The sequence below is a fragment of the Pseudomyrmex gracilis genome, unplaced genomic scaffold (genome assembly GCF_002006095.1).
Source record: "Pseudomyrmex gracilis isolate BER0280 unplaced genomic scaffold, ASM200609v1 scaffold_109, whole genome shotgun sequence".
NCBI classification, from domain to species: domain Eukaryota; kingdom Metazoa; phylum Arthropoda; class Insecta; order Hymenoptera; family Formicidae; genus Pseudomyrmex; species Pseudomyrmex gracilis.
In genome coordinates this window covers 536,670-554,321 of record NW_018020693.1, presented here as the reverse complement: position 1 = coordinate 554,321, position 17,652 = coordinate 536,670, and the positions used below count along the sequence as shown (strand labels likewise).

At 40.0% G+C, this 17,652-nt stretch overlaps 3 protein-coding genes across 3 annotated transcripts in view; 2 read left to right on the top strand and 1 right to left on the bottom strand.

The window, feature by feature from the left end:
* Positions 1 to 1,393: 1,393 nt before the first annotated feature.
* LOC109856161 (WD repeat and FYVE domain-containing protein 2) lies at positions 1,394 to 5,340 on the top strand. The gene is made up of 7 exons (XM_020431136.1): positions 1,394 to 1,687; positions 2,309 to 2,450; positions 2,533 to 2,738; positions 2,848 to 3,087; positions 3,186 to 3,324; positions 3,417 to 3,616; positions 3,716 to 5,340. The coding sequence occupies exons 1-7, from the start codon at positions 1,527 to 1,529 to the stop codon at positions 3,852 to 3,854; spliced, it is 1,227 nt and encodes a 408-aa protein (XP_020286725.1). The 5' UTR covers positions 1,394 to 1,526; the 3' UTR covers positions 3,855 to 5,340.
* LOC109856160 (suppressor of hairless protein) overlaps positions 5,275 to 17,652 on the bottom strand; it is a 31,215-nt gene continuing 18,837 nt past the window's right edge. Inside the window, exon 2 of the transcript XR_002250356.1 lies at positions 5,275 to 8,019. The gene's annotated coding sequence lies outside the window, so the exon portion shown is untranslated. The remainder of the gene's footprint in view (positions 8,020 to 17,652) is intronic.
* The window catches only part of LOC109856159 (myosin-VIIa), a 20,168-nt gene continuing 10,021 nt past the window's right edge, over positions 7,506 to 17,652 (top strand). Inside the window, exons 1-2 of the mRNA XM_020431132.1 lie at positions 7,506 to 7,594; positions 12,367 to 12,410. Coding sequence (XP_020286721.1) covers positions 12,393 to 12,410 — 18 coding nt within the window. The 5' untranslated portion in view covers positions 7,506 to 7,594; positions 12,367 to 12,392. The remainder of the gene's footprint in view (positions 7,595 to 12,366; positions 12,411 to 17,652) is intronic.

The window sequence follows — 17,652 nt, the reverse complement described above, 5'->3', positions numbered from 1 at the left end:
CGGATAAGTAGGGAGAAATCAAAATGTAAAATTAGGATCAAGGCTGTTACGCAGCCTTAATCCTAATTAATAACGCTAGTAACGTTTAAGATATGTCTAAGATAGGTAGGTAGGTAGGATTATATATAACTATTTATATTATATTGTATTATATTGTATGTTTTATGTAATAAATGTGTAATAGAATTGTATTCTATTGTAATATGTATAAAAAAATTGTAAAATGAAACTTGGAAATAGAAAACTCACTGATAAAGAGTTTTAAATAAAAAAGCAAAAGCTATATTTCTTGGAATTGCAACTTTTCAGACATTATATTTGTGTACCGTTAAAACACCTTTGTATAATATACATGGTTTTTTATGTATTTTGTATCTATATATATATATGTAGTGTTTTTAAGAAAATAAAATAAAATTTATCAAGCACAGAGCAGCAAATGATGATGTAAAAGGAGATGATATTTGACTACACTCCACGAATTCTGATGTTGCTCGCTAAAATAAGATTCTTTTTTTGACTATCACATCTTTTCTTGTATATCACATTTATGTTGTACGGAAAGTTGCAATGGTTTTTCTTATCCTTTTCTGTTTTCCTTTCTCATCTTCTCATCGCGAGATCGGTCATTTTAAATTTCAAAAAAAAATTAAATTCACGCTCTCGAATATACTCGCACACTTAAAGAAAGTGACCATTTAAACTCGTGCACATAGCACAGAATAGAACCGCACGCTGTGGACATAGCGCACCGACATGTCGCTCGCTGACTGGCTGCGTAGTTCCAATGGGTACCACCCGTGTACATGGCGCTAGTTTACGGGGCGGAAAAGTGATTACACATTTTCTTAAGCCCCTTGCACAATGGAAGGAATTGCGATAGCGATAGAAATAACACATTTTTTAACACAGAATTTCAACTCGTCGGAAATTTTATCGATATTACTTATTCCGATTTTCTGATCTGCATTGATACATGTGTAGTTTTGTATGTTAGATTCCGCTGTTCCTACCTTTATTTTTAAATATAAACTCTTTAAAACTTTTGTTATTTCTATTGCTATCGCTATTCTATCCATTGTGCAAGAGGCTTTATGGACCTGGTCGCTCTTAGACTTCTCTCTGGTATTATAGAGATCAGTGGTGCTCTCAGAGAACTATAAAAACGAATAAATTTCCTAGATTGTTCGATATCCAATGAGATAACAAATTGTCCGGTAAATTAGCTCGCTTTTGTTGGTGTCACCGCGTTCGAACGTTCTCGCGATCCAATGAGAAGATACGCTTTCTAGAGACCCGCCTCGGCACACGTCGCGCAAAACAGAAACGTGTAACTTCCTAGATAATGGCGGAATGGAAACCAGGACACAAAGCGCGCCACGACGTTTGTCCGTCCGTCACCATGTCGCAGGAATTGAAGCGGGTCTTCCGTCTTCGGTAACGCGCGCGCCGCGGTCAGCATCGAAGACCGACAACTGTCAAATGACAATCGCGTTTGCGGATTTACGTTCGCGCGTCTCTGAGAAATGGCAGCGGAAATCAAGCCTGCCCCGGGAGTGAATCACGACAGATTCAGCAACAGCCGCAAACCGGTGCTCCTATCCAAGTTGGAGGGATGCAGCGACGACGTGAACGCGGCTGTCATCATCCCGCGGGAAGAGGGTGTAATCAGTGTTTGCGATGACAGGTATGTGTGATCTCTGATTTTTCTCCGTGTGTATATTCTCGGCGAGAACATACGTGCTTTTGTACACGTCGTCGACAATTGCGTCTTTGTCATCGATCGCTCCTAAGAGCGACGGAAGCGGAGATATACCCGTTAAAGTATATTGCCGTGATATTAAAATGTCACGATCATCAACTTTTCAGGACACACCTTAAGCCACCGTTTTTTCTTCCGTGTTATTATTATTCACGTCTGTCTTATTTGGAGAGTGTTCGTTAAATTAGAAGAAATTTATAATTTTAATGAGTCACAGAAAAATTATGTTGTTAGCTGGATAAGATAAGATAACAAAATTAGTATGCATCGCGTTGGGTGCATTACAAAAATTACTTTATCTTATGTGACAGGCATTAATAAAAATGTGTGGAATTATATCATCGTGTGCTACTAAAAACTGATATACATATATATATGTATGTACACATACATGGAAGAAAACAAAGCTCTTGTATAAAGTTTGTTACTTTATTATATATATCACAATTTTTTTTTAATACATATTATAATTTTTGAATATTTTATTGTTTCCATGATAATTTGATTATAATATGCTTGTGATTTTCAATTTTTATTCTTTTATAGGACAGTTAGAGTATGGCTGAAGCGAGATTCTGGCCAATATTGGCCCAGCATTTGTCAATACATGCCGGCAGGTGCTACCTCCATGTACTATTGTGTAGAAACAAGACAACTGTTTGTTGGCCTGGATAATGGAAGCATAAGTGTATGTTGTTTTATCTTTTTTTTTTTTTCAGAATTGCATGCATATCTGCGCAAGTTTGGAATATTTCACTTTGTAATTGCAGGAATTTATTTTGGAGCAAGATTACAATCGAATGACGGCGATGCGCGAGTATCTGGCTCATCAGGCGAGAGTCACGGGAATCATTCTTGCACCGGAATCCGAATGGGTATTGAGTATAGGTCGTGACAAATTATTTCTACTACACAGTTCCGAGACAGGACAGAAACTCGGATCTTATCAAACAGACGCGTGGTACACCGCGTTGCAGTATCCTTTCTTTTTTTACATAAGTTTTGTATATTGTACAAATAAATGATGGTTTTGCGGAAAATTTTCAACACTTACAATGTAAGAAGCTTAACTCACATGCGAACAGATTTGATTCTCAGTCTAAACATGCTTTCGTGGGAGATTATTCCGGTCAGATAGCAATGTTAAAGCTGGACAATAGCGGTGTCACGTTTATCACGACGTTAAAGGCGCATACCGGGAGCATCCACACGTTGGCATGGGACTTTGAAAAACAGTTGTTGTTCTCCGGAAGTTTTGATCAAAGTATTATTGTTTGGGACATTGGCGGTCGCCAGGGCACCGCTTACGAGCTCCAGGGTCATCAGTGAGTATACGCGAAAAAAAAAAATTACTTCAGCTTTGATTTGTCCGAAATGTTGCATTTGAATAGTTTAAAACGAATATGCTCTGAAATTTTTGCAGCAACAAAGTGAAGGCATTGTGCTACGCAAGTGAAGAACGTTTGCTTCTGTCGGGAGGCGAGGACGGCGTGATCGTCTGTTGGAACATGGCAGCGAATAGAAAAGAAACTGCAGCTTGGGTCGAGTCTGATATCTGTCAGGTATGTGTGCAAGATTTTTGCTTTTTCATATGATTGTTCGCTTTGGTGACACATTGCCGTATATATATATAATTAAAATAACATCTCTCCAGGCGTGTGGAAGACCGTTCTTCTGGAATATAAAAGCAATGATGGATCAACGACAACTAGGACTAAGGCAGCATCATTGTCGTTATTGCGGTCGCGCATTGTGCGCCCGCTGCACGTCACAACGAATACCGATACCTACAATGGGCTTCGAGTTTGAAGTTAGAGTCTGCGATCAGTGTCACATACAACTTAAATCCGAGAAGTGAGTTAAGAACGTTTGCTTTCCGTTTTGCTCGGGACACAACTTGTGTGTGATACTTGTCGCTTAAATGAAATTTAATAAATTTATTTTTCCGCGCAGTCAAACGTCCTTGGCGTCGTTTCACGATGCCAAGCACAGCGTTGTCGGAATGGATCTGGACGCTCCTAGACGAAGATTGCTGACCATCGGCCAAGATCGCGTGATCAAGATCTGGGACGTGTCCGCGCTCTTTCAGTGAATTTCCACGTATGTATGGCTCGGAATGAGAAAAAAAAACGGAAAATGTTGCAAATCAAATTGACACATATATCGTCATACTCGGAATTATATATTCCGGAACCTATTTTTGTGATTATATAATTGCGTCAGATTGCTGAATCGCGCGCGCGATATGGTCCGTTGTGTAACGAGAGAGCCGTTCCGATAGAATGTAGATCGCGAGCGATCGGTCAGTTTATCAGTGATAATATTAGCATGCTTAATCCACACACATATACACATATACACACACACATATATATATATATTTTCTCGCATCAGATAACAGATAATAATTCGAGAGAGAGAGAGAGAGAAATACAGGGCAAGCGCGTTATTTCAGTAGTGAGTTATCGTCTGAGAAGATCATGTTAGTAAAATTCTACTTCCCAGAAAAATATTCGTGCAACGCTATACTTGTACACAAATAAATAGACTTCGAATGCAACGTACGTGGGTTCTTCTTGATTCTCGAAAAAATGAATGTTAGATAATCACGACACGCAACATAGAAACACGTACTGTGTGTTAAATCACTTTTGAAAGAAAAAATTGTAAACAAAGATTTACGTACAGGCAAACCACGTAAATTTGAATTGTTGTAAAAATAGATACTTTTTTTACTTCAGAATCAATTAATTCTCCATTTTCTGAAACTCATTAAAAAAACACACATACGTATAGCGGTGAATTGGAAAGCCCATATTTAAACAAACGATCTTGCAAATGTGTATATATATAGCGAATTTTTGCACGTTTTGTTACTGTTGAGGTATCTTCGCGCTGTTACATCCAGCACTACACACAACTAAACATATTTTCAACGAAAGAATAACATCAAGAGTCTAGTTTAGTAGTCGACAACTCACTAATCGTGTATAAGCGCGCATTAACTATTTTAATGTGTTTTATCTACTATATAATTATAAAATAGAATATAAGGAAATATATATATATATATAATAGCTATATAAAATAAAATTCTAAATTTGTTTCTTCTGTGCATTACTTCCTGCTGCTGTGAGTCATCAGTAAGTTGAACATATATATATATATACAAACCCTTACAACTGTACTACGTTCGAACCAATTCGAATATAAGTGATATATATCTCGTACTAAGTACTAGTCCTATTTGTTATACGAATCACGTTTGTTTAATATTATACTGCATCGTCTTTTTATGAGAATATAAAAAACCGGACAAGAAAGTATCCGCTGTTGAGAAATAGTATATTTGGCTACTTTTTTGACCAACCGAAGTCTTCTCAAGTACAATAAGTAGGTACAAGCTATGCAAAAAAAAAAAAAAAACTAATTAGCCCAAAGGTAACGAATTTCTTGTATTTTGTTGCGATACGTAAAAGTATATAATTTATTTGTTAATAAATAATGTGTTACCTCCATGTATCTAGATTTTGCAGATCGAGATCAAGATTTTCAATCTTGTAAAAAAAAAAAAAAAAGTAGCAAAAGTAGCAAAGCGGCCAAGACCCCCAGATCTAACTCATAGCGATAATGCTTCCATGGGAAACTTGATATCCGTTGAAAGAAAAATTCCCTTATGGTATCGGCACGTTGTTTTTTTTTTCATTTTTTTACATGTACCAATGAGAGTCGCGCGAACTTTTTCGATTCGTTTCCTCACCTCTTCGATCACAATGTACATATACATACGAAATGCATATCTTGTACCTGAACGTGCGTGTATTATTCCAATGGCGATCGGCGTCGCCGTGATTTCTGCGCCGCGTTTTCCGCGAAATGGAGAAATAAGGAGATAGATGTTCGCGCGATCGCGATGCCGGAGAAATCAACCTTGTTATCAAAATGCGCCTGGATTTATTCGCAGGATAAATCTTGCATTTTGAGTAGCCGGATTCGTGCGAAATTCAATTCGCGCGAATTCGAATAAACTGTCTATCGAATGAAAGAAACTACACAAACATATATTTGTAAGCTCGACTAAAAGAGAATACACTACGGATAAAGTACTGTCGCAGTTTTTGTATGTTTTGCTAAACGACAAAAAGTATATGTGTATGTGTAAACGTGTTTATTCTATTCGGAGAAAATAACACATGTATGTGCTTCTTATTGTGTAAAACGTTTAACCCGTTATACGCGAAAAAACCAAACAAACAAACACACACTTTACACACACAAAATCGTTTCACCTTGGGGGGCGAAACAAATCGCACTCGTCGAACAAGTTGTACGCGTAAAAAAATCCGACAGAGAGCAAATATGAATTATACCTTCTATGCGTCGCTAAAGACTAATAGAGTTCTCGCATGTAAGTTACGAGGAGAAAATGTAAAAAGAAGCGATTAAAAAAAAACCTATAACTGTATCCTAATCATGTCGGATTGATATATAAAAGTGATGAAAAAATATATTTTCAATGTAAAACACAATATCGCCGAAGCGTCTCTCGTTAACTTTTCTCTGTTCGGCAAAAATTAAAAAATACGACGAAGTAACACACATTGTAATCTTCCAACTGATAAGCCGTTTTTAACCGATTACTCGGCTACTGATAAAAAACAAAAAACAAGGTTTTTTTTTAGAAAATACTTTTATTCGAAACAAAATTATATACAAAAAAACAAATTATATAAAAAAATACCAATATCTTATTATCTTCACATACGAGTGTAATAAAATTATTAAGTATCGCTTAATTTTTTTGTTTGCCTTTTTTTTTTCTGTACGTTTTTCAGTTTCACGCTCAGTTTGCCAAATCGTTTCGTTGCGTTTAATTTTCTCGCACACCTGGTATAATTTCTGTAATTAGTCTCTTCGAACAGCTGTTCGTGTATTTTCTACTATACTACATTGGTTTTTTGTTTAAGTCGATCGCTCAACGAGCGCTTTGTCATTCTCGTTGTAGCTCGTTTAAAAAATAATAAGATATCGCTCGCAATTTCGTCTTCTTTCGTCGACAAGACAGGTCGCGGCCGATAGCGCGCGCGCACGTCGATTTCCGATCGCAACAGGTCGCGCGAGCTGTACGGTGCCAGGTAAGGCGCAGGTAAAGGCAGGTTGGTGTGCAATAATAATAGCGCGCAACCACACACACATACGCGCGCGCGCGCGCTCATACCTGCGTTGTTACCTGGCGGAGAAGACCAGCGCCAGTCGGTCGGTCACAGTTGGTTGGTGTACGACTGCCCCTCGTCACGAGAGTGCTTTGCACTCGCACAGTGGGGAAGCCCGAAGCGGTTCTTGAAAGCGCGCAAAGCGGCCTTACCACCTCTATCCGTCTCTCTGGCCAGCTTCCACCTGGCACACCCGATCCGAACCGAAGCTCGCCGAGAGAGCGGGACGTGTTAATGTGCCGGTTCACCGTAGCCCATCCTCCGGAACGACGACGACGACCACGACGACGACGACGACGACGACCGCTCTTCGTGGCCGCCGGCTGCTGCTGCTGCTCGTGGTGCTCCGCATGATCTCGCGATTGTAGTTTTTTTTTTTTTTTTTTTTTATTCTCCGTGCGCTGTATTTCCGCTCGGATCCTCTCGATCGGTCTGCCGTCTTTACGAAGGGACCGAGAAGGGACCCCTGAAAGGGATCGGACATGAGAAACGAGCTGCTCGTTGCCGCGTCGGAAACAGTGTGCAACAGTGCCAGTGTGTTTTGTGCCTCTTAATGGAGCGTGCCGCCGACTTGTAGCAAGCAGCCGCTCTTCGTCGTGTTTCTCGTTACTCGCAACAGGTAGGTTCTTTCTCTTTTTTTTGGAAGAATTCACACGCGCGACAAAGAGGAGTGCGGGATCTCCGATCTATCTCCGTCGCCTCGGCGATGCTCGATTTTTGTCTCGTTTCCCGCATTATGCGAGTTATTATTCCGGAGCGGGGAGACCTGCGACCATGAGGGCCGGACGTGTGTATTTCGGATGAACGAAGCGGAAGCACGCACCACGGAGGAGGAGGATACCAGTTCGCTCGTTTCGGCGGTGAGCGCGTGCGATCGCACGACAAAGTTCGGAGTTCGGAGAATTTGTATTTATTTGTTGTTTCCCACACGCTGGGAAAAAGGAGAATCTGCTTCGAGAGGAAAATATTCAAAACATCTCGCGACGAAACTCGTCTCTTCTTCAACGAGGATAAATTGCGACTCTCCTTGCGAAATATCTCCTCCTGAAAAATCGGATGAAAATAAAACTTCCAAATATGAGATGTGAAAAACGCTCGTTTTTGAAAAACCAACCGTTCTCCCGCACGGAAGTTTGACCTTCCTTATTTGTTTTCAAAAATATATATTTTCAATTTCTCGTATTAACGAAATTTTGTGAAACTCTTATCTCGGAGATACATGGTGGAAGAATGTGACACATAATTTCAACAACCGAAGCGCGAATCATCCCGTTCGCAAAAGTGATTGAAATTGAATTTTAATTAATTTTTTATACACCGGTCCCCAATTAAGACTTGAACGATTTGCACTTATTGATTTTTTTCTGTAGTTGTTAACAGTTTTGTCTATATGCTTTTTGACTTGACTTACTTTAGATTGTTTTATGACAATTTGAAATCCTTTGGGAAAACTCTCGAAAAAGAAAATTGGACACGAAGTGTCCAATCATTGAGTGATTTTCAATCCTGTTTGTAATTATCGTATTTATTTATGATTATCGGCAACAATAATCGGAGAATTGTTTCTGGCTGAGAACGCGAGAATCGCGAAACAAAAGAACAGACGGCCATTTAGCTAAACTCGTGTTCCACGTTTTTCTTTATTACGTCTACGAGACTTAAATGGACCTTATCTCGGCGATGAGACGTGCGGTGACGTTGATATTAAAAAAAGCGTGACAAATTCCCGCGACTGATACGAGGAGCTCGGTAGGTGCCGCGATAGTAGTAAGAGATAAAAGTGTGATGATGAGATAAAATTAATGACGAGCCGATTCTTCAGAGAATGCGCGTTCGCAATACAATAATTGCTAATCGCACACGTCCCGATATCTGTCGCATTCCTTCGGACGAGCGCGTCTCCTTCTTCCTGCAATATCACTTCCTTCAATTTACTTGTCGGAATGAAATGTCACGAAAACGTTAAATCCGACACGTTTTGCGTAATGCGGTGGAAGATATCCAGACCGCTGGTGTTTTAATCCGTGAATTTATCATGAGATGTAACAAATATATAAAAAATTGACACACTGTCTAGGAGCCTTTTTTTTGTTACCTTAATTTTTTTAATATAGAAACCGTAATTGCACGTAATTATTTTTTATTCTTTTATATAATTTTTATTCTGTAATATAATAATTAAATAAGTACCATAATTAATTCCAATAAATTAATTAAAACGTACAAGAATATAAAGCACAGTAAAAATATATTAATAGTAAAAGTGTTTTTGGAAACATTTCTTTTTATCCGAAATGCGAATTTGACTCCTGGCCAAGGTGTCTTTTTCGCAATGGATTGTTTAATTTCCACGGAAGGAGTAAATTGAGTATTCGTCATACGTAACGCAAACAAAGCATTTTTTAAATAAAATTTTCAAATTGAATTTAATTCAAATTATTATGTGTATTTATTTCCGTGTTTGAAAATAAAATAAAAAATATATTTCGCATCTAGCTCACACGACCGAATTCGCTGATATTATATGAGCTGTAATTTGTTGTTAAATTTGTCTTAAAAAATTTTCTTTTTTTTATTTTCGCGCGTGTGTTGTTTCCTTTTTTACGATATAAATTTACATACTACTCATACGCACACACACAATTTCCATTATATTTAAAACAGACATCTTCGTATCACTAAAAATTCCAGACTATTGCGTGGGGCTTAGCTTATTTTATCGATGAATACATTCCTGCGTACAGGGAGACTACAGGATAAAGTTGTACGGGTTCCTCCGTCGCGCGTCTCACTTGATCACCCGTTAAAGTCTCCACGCTCGCGCGTGGCGCTACGCCACTGACCGTTCTCCACAGATATTTTCAAAGTCAATGACTGCGACTGTGCTCACGCCCGTGCGTCAAGTTCACGGAGAGACACGCGGGTGTCCCACGTTACGTGCGCTCATAGACAAAACTGACAATTTCTTGATCGCCTCGTAGTAATAACGAATTAGATTCCGCATCCGCGCGAAACTATATATCTAGCGTTCGCGCGAGAATTCAATGTAAATTTTCTATTCTTTCCGCCCGTAATTCCATTCATCACGAATTTCTGTCTGGGGCGACGGGCAAGTGTTTTTAAAATTGTCGGGTGTGTGAGCGAGAGGATAAGACACTTTCTCACCGTTAACAACCGGAACAGGACGCGCGCGAAGGATAAAACCGAAACGTGACTTCTCTCGGGTCGGACGGCAAAACACTCGATCGCGCGAATAATGCCACGCGCCCATTCGCGAGATATCTGTGATTCTTGAAGATTCAAATGTGTTTTGAGCACGCGCACGCATAGCGCGTATTCGCAATTTAATGTTACAGCGATATCGCAAAAAGATTTATCGGAAGCAATACAAAAGTTTGTTATCTTTTAGTTACTCTTAGCTTTTCAAAGGTTTGAAACAGTGTAACGGCGAATGAGATTTTTTAATTAAAAATTTAATTAACGAGAAAAAGATATCCAGACCGCTGGTGTTTTAATCCGTGAATTTATCATGAGATGTAACAAATATATAAAAAATTGACACACTGTCTAGGAGCCTTTTTTTTGTTACCTTAATTTTTTTAATATAGAAACCGTAATTGCACGTAATTATTTTTTATTCTTTTATATAATTTTTATTCTGTAATATAATAATTAAATAAGTTTTCTATCTCAAAAAATTCCATGTGATGTAAGAAGGCATTCGACAAATCGTGTCTATATATATATATATATATATATATATATATATATATATATATATCGTAAGGATCAATCTTTGGCGTCATCCATCTTCGGTTCGGTCCGAGAATCTCTCGATCTAAATCCATCATCACATCATCGCGCACCAGCTCGCTCCACTCGAATTCAAGAAATTCAATTTCTCCGCCGAGAGCAAATTGTCCGATGACAATGCAAAGTGCGCGCTTTATTTTCGCACAAGACCTAATCTCTACGCGAGCAATAACTTTTCTCTCCACCCTCCTTTCCCTCTTTCCTCCCTACCCTCTGTCATATTCCACTGTAAATTGTATCGCGCAGCCAAGCGCGAACCGGCGCATCTCTGATCGCATTTTATGCCACGAGAATTGTATCCTCCTCGCTTCAATAAACTCTGTCAATGCCGTGCGACTCGGGGAAATCGGTCTTTATCCGCGTGGGCATATTATATCTAGATCTTATCAATGGTAACACACACACACACACACATAGAGCGCGTCGGCGTGAGAAGAAGCTTAAGCGGCTATTATGCGATATTCGCATGAAATCACGAGACCGTTTTCTTCTCAATTAAAATTCGCGTGCGAATATCCATCCAAGAAAACTATAAAATTCCGCAAAAATGACAAAAGACATGTAAAAAAATTAAATTGTTGTGCGCCAAAATTGCGCGCAAGAGCGAATTACGAAAAATTGCGCTCGACACGCGTCGATCTTTTTCGCAACGAAAAGAGAAGATGTAGAAGTGCTGTTTCCTTTTGATTTTCATCGGATACCATCACGGTTCGACGGTCCGCAATAATACGTGTCTATCGGGAATTGATGGCTTTTACGCCGGGAAAGAAAGAGAGAGAGAGAGATTTATCTCTCGCGCGGTGATTCTCGACGAGATCTCGTCTCGGGGCCGTATGGCTCGGCGCGATATACGGACTGTCTAACCCACTTTTGCGAACAGGTTTCTGTTCGCTTCCACGCTAACGGTGATCGACCAGACGTGCGCGCCGGGATGATGCTTTTCCCCGGAATAGATGCAGCAACACGCGTGTTCGCGCACGTATATTTGTCGGAATCTCGGAATACCGACGAGCTCGTGCTACACAGCAAAAATTCTCAAAGCAAATTCGTTTTTAAACGAATGTCGAACCGAAACACGCGAAACGAACCGAAGACGCTGTTGGATATGTACGAAATAAAAAAGAAAGAAACAGACTGGGATTTTTGGTACATATATGTTGCGTTCTCTCACTCAAAGAAATAAATTTATATTTTACGCACTAGTAAGGTAAATGCCCCAAATGAATTCCGGTCATGCACCAATTGGGGACCGGACGTTTATTAAAGACATAAATCATTATTGTGTATAGACATGTGTGAAATATTAAACAATTCTCAATGTTTTAATTAATTTTTTAAGATATGTTTTTTTTAAATAATCGTTTCTAACTTCAAACGTGTGCAAATACTCGGTTACAAATTATTTCTCTAATAAATGTCCGGCACTTGTCGTCCGGTCATTGATGGAACGCTCACCTTATCCGCGGTTGCCAAAGTGAGTTTTTTTTTTTTTTTTTTTCATTATTACCGAACTTGCGCAGCGAGTCCGAATACGTGACTTCAGTTCGATCATATATGTTTTTTGTTGTCTGATTTTAGGCGGAGCGACAACCACGACTTAAGAGATGGTCATCGTTACACGAGTAAGTTTTTCTTATCTTCAGACTCGTGTGAGTGTGTGTGTGTGTGTGTGAATGTTCACTTTGATTCATACGGTAGTGTACACGTTGAACGTATAATACGCTTACGAAATTGCATCTTGTTCTCGATTGATTAATTAAACAAACGAGGGTTTCCCGCGACGCGAAAAGCGCGCGCGCGCGCTCTTGTAGAAATTCGCGCGTCGATCAATCGAGTGACGCGCCGGCGAAATTCGACGAGGCCTGTCGGCAATCTCTCGCGCTTTATAATCCATTAAAAATATTTATCGCTTTCCTCGTCGTTCATCTCGAACACGGTCAGTAGGAATCTGTGACGAGTGAAAATGACCGCGTCGGAGAAGTCACCGTGTTCTCTCGTCGTAAACAATGATTTGTACCGCTAACTTAGAGTTGACGCTCGCACACGCATTACCAGTTGACGGGCAATCGCGAGAAACGGACGTGGATGTTCCTTATTTGCGTAACTTCCTCTCTCTTTTCGCTCAACACGAACTATTTTTCCGACGAGGAAAAACTCGTCGTGTGGCGTCGTCGCAAAAAAAGAAAGAAGAACGTTGAAGAGCGCGCATTGTTTCGGAGATAAGATAGTCTAATTAAGCCGCCAAGAACGCGACCTCGCGATCGAGTCGTGACGAAGGACAATGTAAAAAAAACAATTAAAAATCATGTCCGACGCATGAACTTCGCACAGAAGAAAAATACGATTGTAGTTTTCCTCTTCAGTTGCTTGTTCTCTCCGACTGCGAGTCTCTTGACGCGTAATTCGCAAAGACATTTTTTGCGCAAAGATACCCGCATGTAGCTTCGACGTGTCAACGTGATCGGCTTGCGTCACTTAAAGTCGGGTACACACTTGCACAACGTCGCGGAATATCGTGTAACAATGTACTATCTCGCCCCGTTTGTTCTCGCACCGCGAAACACTGAAATACGTAACGCAAATGTTACTCGCTACGAAGTTACATCGCGTATTGTCTTTTGATATTTTCGCGTCGTATCAAAACTTTCTGTTGCGCCGGACAACTTTTTCGTCTATTCGTGTCGATCTCACAAACACAGCGGGACACGCAAGAATCGGTTCGCGACGAACAAACAATTGTTCGGGAAACAATTTTTTTAACCAACATTTTGTCGGTCCATCCGATCTGTTTTTTTTTTTTTTTTTTTTTTTTTTTTTTAACGTTGTAATTACCTCACGTTGCAAGTGTGTACCGAGCCTAAAGCCGATCGGCAATAACTTACGATTATCCGCGCACATTTATTTTGCAACGCGCGACGATAACGCGCGCTGTAAAAAAAAAAAAGAAGAGAAAAAAGAAAATCAGGTGACACGATTTAGATTGGAATCGCGTGCGAAGACGACAGTGGAAATCAAGAGGATTTGGTCCATTGACTCTGTCTTTCACGCCGATGTAAATTCACGCGATGCAGGCGCGGGAGGTCATTCCGCGTAAGTGAAAGGCGGTGATTATTACCAGCGTGTCCCAGCGTTCCGTCACATTTATGCGGAAAAATTTCTGTCGGGTGCGCGTGCACGCGTCGACGCAATCAAAATGTCAACTGATTTCACGATAAATCGAAACAATCCGCGAAGAACGGCGCGCTGGAAGGATTACAAGGAATGCGATCGAGAGAGAAAGAGAGAGCTTGTCGTAGCTTAGCATTTTAGAGCAAGAGTTTCTGAACGCGTCTCTCGTTTCGCGAATCTCTTTCCGGCGAGACCCGTGCACGGAAAAAAAAAAGTTTTGCCATTACATGGTCGGCAAGAAAAAATGGTTGACCCTACGAAATTTTTTTTTTTCATCAACAAAATGTTTTGTTGGCAAAACAAAAATTTTACTAAACTTAACAAATGTTTTTTTGCTGGCCATATAGCAACTAATTTCTTGCTATTCTAGCAAATCTTTGTTTTCCGTGTGTGTCGCGCATCCCAAAATACAAACGCGAAAAAAGTTTAAAAGAAAAAAAATTACATTGTTTTCGTATCACGAATTTTAAATCACTATGTATCTAATTATTATGTAACATATATCTCCTTGGGACTATCGTGGATTCCCTTCATTTGGGATCTCCCGTTTTAGAGTATAAAAAAAATGGTATAGTAACAGAATGCTTTAAATGTATTCACCGATAAGAGAACACCGAGGACGGGAGGACGAGAGAATAAATTTACTTGCACATCGTTAATCAATCTTCATCCGTCGCGCGCTTAAGTACGTTGCGCCTCCTCCGTGCGTCGTCTTTCGCGCAAAGCGAAACCAACAGCCGTCGAATAACGGGACGTAAATCACTCGTCGGACGATGCGTTTTGAACTCTCGATGCTAACATCTCCTCGTCTAATCGCACGTGAATTAGGCCCGATCGCTATCGGGACAAGCATGTGTCGACAAATCGATTCAAAACCGTTCTTGACTCGAAGCGAATCGAAAGACTCGCGATAAATCGTTAGAAGTGGCTTCCTCATAATGCGCTTCTTGTAAATGTTCGAATTGACGACGATGAAAACCGTAAGCCGCCGCGACGGAAGCCAATACCCGTTTCCATCGATTTCCACGGTCTTTCTCTCTCTCTCTCTCTCTCTCTCTCTCTTTCTCTCTGAGCCGCTCTCTTGCCGTGTCAAACGCGCACCAGCGGCAGTCGACAATTAAGTTAAGCAGGTATTGCTGCGGCTTCATTAAGGCTCACCGAACTCCCACGAAACGCTCGGCGCGGTTCCGCGTGCTGCAACTGTTTGCATCGATGCGCGCGCGTGTAAGAGCTATAATAAGTACACGTATATATAGATACGTTAAATACAAACGCGAACCAACACAAGAGAGGCTGGCACATCCACACGCAAAATCGCACCTGATATACCACGTCCCGATTGTTCACTTCACCGGAACATCGGAAGAGAGCTCATCCGTTCCTCGGCTTCGAAATAAGAACCGATCCATCTTACGACCGGCCAGTTTTACTTTCGCTTGCCTTCGAACCTTCGATATGTATATATATGTATATATGTACGTTCGATCGGCGCAATTTCGATGTGTTTATACACCGTACGAAAAAGAAACTTCACTCGCAAATTTCGCTCGATGAATTATTTATGATGTATTATATTGCCTTCACATTTTTTAATTCTACTATCACATCACAGACGCGCGCTACGCGCACGCTATTGTTTTTATTTTAACATATTCCGTCAGTAGACACAACATGTCACCGCGATGACAGCTAATATATACGTCTTACAAACAATATAATACACATGATGTACATATGAGAAATGTCAGAAATAACGCGTGAAAATCAAACTCAAAAAATAAAAGAAAAAAGGGAGAATGAAAAAACAACACGTGACTAAAGTCACGTGACAGGGACAAGAGTAAAACAGAGAATATTATATATATTATATATAATATTCTATATATCTATATATAATACACACACGCATATCTATATATATACCATAATCACGTGACTAAAGTCAATGACCCCCCCAAGGTCGCGCGCCCGAGGTCAGTGACCTTACGGTAGTACGTACATAATATATATAATATACAATATAAAGTATAATATTATACTTTATATATTGTATACTATATATAATAAATTATATGTATAATATATATTATTTAATGTTATATAATATAAATTACAATCACGTTACTTTAAATAGTCACGTGTTGTTTTTCTACTCTTTTCTGTCAAGTGACTTTACTTTAGTCACGTTTTTAATTTTCTCCACGTATACGACGAACTGTCAAAATCGCTCTTCTGTCATTATTTATTCTCTCGATCTTACCGATTCGATTCGACTCGACTCGACTCGATCAACCAACTAATCGGCAACGCGGAAAAGAGACAACAATAGATGCGATACATTCGATATCAAAACGCGCACTTCGCGGTACACATGGATTTTTTTATATAGGAGGAGGACTAATAAATATATACGCGTAATTTGAGTGCGACCAACTTCTGTGTTGTATATTGTCTCAGTTGTAAATTGCGAAGAAGAGAAAAATAGGCGAAACTAACATGCAGATGTGGGCTTTGCGAAAATTTGATGGATGAATTATTTCTCAGTGCATAATGTATGTACATTGTTGCCTCAATTGTTTTTTATTTTGTTGGTAGATATAAAATTTTTTCGAGCGCGAACAATCGGCAACTACACATGATACACGGATATCCGATACGACGAGAGCTACGCGCGAGTTCGGAGTACGCGTGTCAAAAAAATATAACACATTGTGCGAATTACCTTAATTACAAAATTACACTGGTATTATTCTTAACATCGCGCACTGCGCGCCGAATGGTAAAAGCGTACAGTTATTACAACGGTAAACCGCGTAACTCAATTTGAACCTAACGCTAATGCGAATTCCGCACAAACTCGCGCGATCGAGCGAATTGTGTTGTCGGTCGCGGATTCTCTCTGCTTTTGCATGTCGCGCGTTGCTGATCTCCTCCTCGTCGGGCGAGATTCTCGTTGTCGCGAAACAAAAAAATTCCGGCCTGGCGCCGGATTATATTGCTCAATAGATACGTGAATTACTGGTTATATATATTTTCATTAACACGCCACGAGATATCGCGTCCAAGTGTAACAACACGTTCACTACCTTCGGCCAATTATTTAGGTCACACACTCGAGCCGCGCGCGCGCGCGCGCGCGCGTGTGTGTGTATATAACAGTAGCGCAGGCAGCGCAGCACATGCGGTTATGTAGAAATCACGTTTCTGTCTTTTGACGAGCGTTAAGAAAAATGACGACGATAAAAGCGCGAGTAGAGATAGAGAGAGAGAGAGAGAGAGCCGCCCGGTATATATCCTGTTGTTGATGAGGCTATTGTGTTTCATCAACGAGAGAGTCTCTAGGAGGTGTTACAAAATATAACGAGAACTTTCGGATGACAAAACAAATCTGACGGTAAAATTTGCAAATAGAAGAGAAATGCGCGCGTATACCCACGCGTTTGCGTGTATAATTGCGAGGATTATTCTAATTATTGTAACGCGACGCGTTAATGATAACGTTTAATTAGTTATCGCGCGAACGAATCACGCGCAGTTCTTTTATTGTCCGCTTCTCCCGGGAGAAAACGCACGAAAGTCTCGCGCCGGATTTTATAAATTGACGCGTGAGATTAAATCGACAAAAAAAAAAAAAAAAAAAAAAAAAAAAAAAAAAAAAAAAAACAGGTGCGCTCAAGTCTCTTGCGTGTTTGCAGG